Consider the following 4,230-nt stretch of genomic DNA (forward strand, 5'->3'; position numbering starts at 1 on the left):
GGCCGTGGGAGACCACGTGGGCGAGGGAAGGGGACGGGAGGGAGGTAAGGGGCTGATGTTGGTCGTGTATATGGGTGGGGGTGGGGTTGGTGATGATGTCTATATGTAAGGGTGGTGGTTTGCACACAATGTGGGAAAATAAAGGTGTTGCTTTAACAGAACCTATTGTCCGTGCTGTTTACATGCTTCAGCTTATGTACACTGAAGCTGACTATTGTCAGGGTGTACAAGCTTCAGCTTATCTGCACTGAAGCTGACATTAGCCTGGGTTGGTTGTGCAGTCCAGTTAAATGGCACTAGACTGATAAAGTGTCAGGTGGCTAGGGTACAGCGTCCATTTCACAGGAAATGGGTCTGTATGAGATGGTGCCTGGCGTTGAACCCTTCCTGGCTGGCACTGTGCTCGGCTCTGTGCTGTGAGACTGGGGGAAGCTCGTCATCATTGGCATCAGGTGGCTGCTGCAGTTGTTGCTGTGGGGGATCCGGCAGTGGCTGGTGTTTGCGTACTGCAAGGTTATGCAACATGCAGCATGCCACAAAGATCTGAGCCACCTTCTCAGGTCTGTACAGCAGCTGGCCCCCAGAGCGATCCAGGCATCAAAAACAGTTTTTTAACTGCCCAAATGTTCTTTCGATGATGCTCCTGGTGGCTCTGTGACGCCAGTTGTATTCCTCCTCAGCTGCGGTGAGGGTGGACAATCGGAGTCATCAGCCAGACTCGCTGAGGATACCCCCTGTCACCTATGAAACATAGAGAAACAGAGAGAGAGAGAGAAAACAATGATGGATGGCAGTGATTTGCAGGTGCGGGAAGAGAGTGTTGGGATGGGGGGGAATAGGGTAGCTGTGTCCCTGAGGTTCTTACCAAGAAGCCAAGCGCCATTGAAGTGCCCCTGGGTTGCTCTCCTGTGGAGTCCACAATGCTGCACCATGTAGGCATCGTGTGTGGAGCCAGGGTATCTGGCACACACATCCAGGATCTCTCCCTGGGCATTGCACACTACCTGCATGTTCATGGAGTGGAACACTTTCCTATTCCAGTAACTGGCCTCATCTGCCCGAGGGGGTTTGAGGGCAATATAAGTGCAGTCTCCCACTCTGATGACGGAGGGGAATTGTGCCACATTGTAGAACTGCCTCATACTGTCCTGTAGGGCCTGGGGAGTGGTGGGGAGGGAGATGTAGTCACGGGTGTGGGTTAGGAAGGCATTAAGAAATTGGGTGAGGCAGTTGGAAATGGCAGGTTGAGTGAGCCCAGTGCTGGATGCCAATACAGACTGGAAGCTCCCAGTTGCCAGGAAAGCGAGGGCTGTTGTTACTTTTAGATGCACTGGCATTGGATAATTACGGCGGGTGCGGGCCTCTAGCAGGGGCTGCAATTGGAGGCAGAGATCCTGGATGGTGGCCTTGTTAAATCGGTATCGCTCCACACACTGCTGGTCGGTGAGCTCAAGGAAGCTGGAGTGAGGCCTAAACAGCCTCCTACGGTGAACTCGATGATGGGGCCTGTCATTCTCCATCTCCTCCTGCAGAAGGAGTTCAACAGCAACCAGCACATTGACCCCTTCCATGGCCCACAAAGAAGGCACCTGGCAAAGAAAGCAGAGCTCATTACAGTCTAAACAGGCCCCAGCCAAGCAGTCCCCCGACACCCCCCTCCCCCCAGGGATTGAGGCAGGTGGTGAAAGAGAACACTCACTCATGCCACACGATAGAGACCACAGTGCATGAGTAAGCTGTAATAGATGTAATAGAAAGAGCTGGTGATAGGAGGTAGGTGGGATGAGAAAGGGGTGTTTGCAGAGGTGAATGAAATGTGGGGAGACACACAGCAGTGACAACATAAGTGGGGAGGTGGAGATAGAGATGGTCAGAGTGAGGGGGTACAAACACATGTACTTACACACCCTTCCCTTACCTATACACAGGACGCCACACACTCAAGAACAGCTTACACGTTCTGAAAGCAGGTTTAAGTCAGAACGCTACTTTGAACGCACAGAGCAAACTGATTTACCTTTGGTTATCGTATTTGTACGTTTGGGGCCTAAACCCGCCCTCGGAACGCTCCCATTTTGTACAACTTATGTTGGACGTTTTGCGGTGTAGGACATGCAGCTGGCCGACCTTTGATTATGGTCGTTTGAACATTTTGCCGTTTTTATTTTCGGCGCTTGGACGTTTTTGAGAAATGTTCATCCAAGTGCCGACTTAGGCGGTTTTTTAGACGTTTTTGTGTTTTGATTATGAACCCCTTATATTTTATAAACCCTATCGGTAAACTTGAAACATCTGAAAAGTATATTTTTTTTACAATTGTGAATGTATGCAGGAAACGGGGTGGCATGTTCCTAATCACATATATGCGGAGGACTTGTACGAAACTGGGAATTCAAGGGTCTTGAGTGTATTTCTGCCTTTATATAGATTTTTGTGACAAAAAATTTAAAGACTATGGGGCTCATAATCGAAAGAGAAAAACATCCAAAAACCGGCCTAAGTCGGCACTTGGATGAACATTTCTCAAAAACGTCCAAGCGCCGAAAATAAAAACGGGTTTTGGACGAATTTCTAAACAACCTAGTCCTTCATAATGCCGCTCAACGTCCAAAGATAAACGGGGCGTTTCGGGAGGTGTGTCGAGGGCAGGAGTTGGGCGGGATGTGGGCTGGCTTAGACTTAGTCGTACAGCATGTATAACCGAAAGTTATACAGCCCAGGATCGATGGAACTTGGACATTGTGACTTAGACCATGTAAAACATGGTCTAAGTCACAAAAACCAACTTAAACTCACCAGATAAGCACTGCAAGCACATAACACAGACCCCATACACTACCCCAGTGATCACCAACTCCCCCCCCCCACCCCCATAAAAATTTTATTCACAACTTTAAATTTCAGCCTCCATCATCACCTGGCCGCCTGGCATAGGAAAGCCTAGTCGTCCAGCCCAGAGGCAGCTTAAGTCATCTTGGGGGTGAGTTAGGGACCCATAGAGAGGAGGACCCGTGCCTATAAGCCCCTGTAATCACTGCATTGATACTTAAACATGTGCACTGCCCTATACACCCCCAAAAACCTTTTTGACTAGCATATAAGTGGCTCCTGCAGCCATAAGGGCTATTGGAGTGGTAGATAAGTGGGTCTAGGGGATTCTGGAGGTGGTTTGGGGGGCTCACCGTCACCTATAAGGGAGCTGTAGTGAGGAGAAGCCATGGCACCCTTTTTGTGAAGTACACAGCAGTGCCCTGTAAGGTACCCCACTATTTAGGTGACATGTCTGGTGTGCAGTCCATCACTTTGCAGACCCCTCCCACGTCCAACAGGGCTTGTTCTAGGCGTTTTGGACTTGGACGGAAAGTTGGACGAAATTGTGGTATTAAGATGGACGATTTAGTGGTTTGGACGATCAGATCGGCAGGACGTATAATTAGACGATTTTCGAAAGTTAAAAGAAGTTGGACGTATCTTTCGAAAATGTGTCTTAGGCTCTTTTTAATTTTGGACGACTTGCGATATGGACGTAAACAGACTTAGACGTCCCTTTCAATTATGCCCCTCCACACCTCCATAGCACATAAGAACAAAATACCCGTCATAGCATTTGCCATTATGTGCTATGTCTTTAAATTTTTTATCAAAAAATCTGTATAAAGGCGGAAATACACTCAAGACCCTTGAATTCCCATTTTCTTGTTTCGTACAAGTCCTCCGCATATATGTAATTAGGAGCATGCCACTCCGTTTTCTGCATACATTCACAATCGTAAAAAATATGCTTTTCAGATGTTTCAAGTTTACCAATAGGGTTTATAATATAAGTGTATGTCATTACTGCTTAGGGGTTCAAGGCATTCCACCCTTACATTTATGTTTCTCATTCACATAGGACTCACATTTCAAGTTTAAAGTTTATTAAAAATATTTTATACCGCTTAATCAAATTTCTAAGTGTTGTACAAAGTACAAAATTCCATAAAAATAAATTAAAATTAGAAATACTAAACAAGACCAGGGTAGGTTAATAAGACACATAACAAGACATATAAACTTACTTCATACAAATGGGAAAAAACTACAATCTTTAAAGAAAAGAGCACAATAAGAGGGGAAGAGAATAGGTGAGGGTAAAAAGCTATAAATCTTTGTTGTGGTCCTTAATAGGACAGTTATTGTCCAAAAGCATCCTGGAACAAAAATGTTTTAAATTTTGATTTAAATTGATTT

At 46.4% G+C, this 4,230-nt stretch overlaps 1 protein-coding gene across 1 annotated transcript; it reads right to left on the reverse strand.

The window, feature by feature from the left end:
- Positions 1–339: 339 nt before the first annotated feature.
- On the reverse strand, positions 340–1,571 carry LOC117368869 (putative nuclease HARBI1). Its single transcript, XM_033962613.1, has 2 exons — positions 866–1,571; positions 340–506 (listed from the first exon to the last, which is right to left on the reverse strand). Exons 1-2 carry the CDS (start codon positions 1,569–1,571, stop codon positions 340–342), a joined length of 873 nt encoding a protein of 290 aa, XP_033818504.1.
- Between the last annotated feature and the right edge of the window lie 2,659 nt (positions 1,572–4,230).

This window comes from Geotrypetes seraphini, chromosome 11 (assembly GCF_902459505.1).
Source record: "Geotrypetes seraphini chromosome 11, aGeoSer1.1, whole genome shotgun sequence".
Lineage (NCBI taxonomy): Eukaryota > Metazoa > Chordata > Amphibia > Gymnophiona > Dermophiidae > Geotrypetes > Geotrypetes seraphini.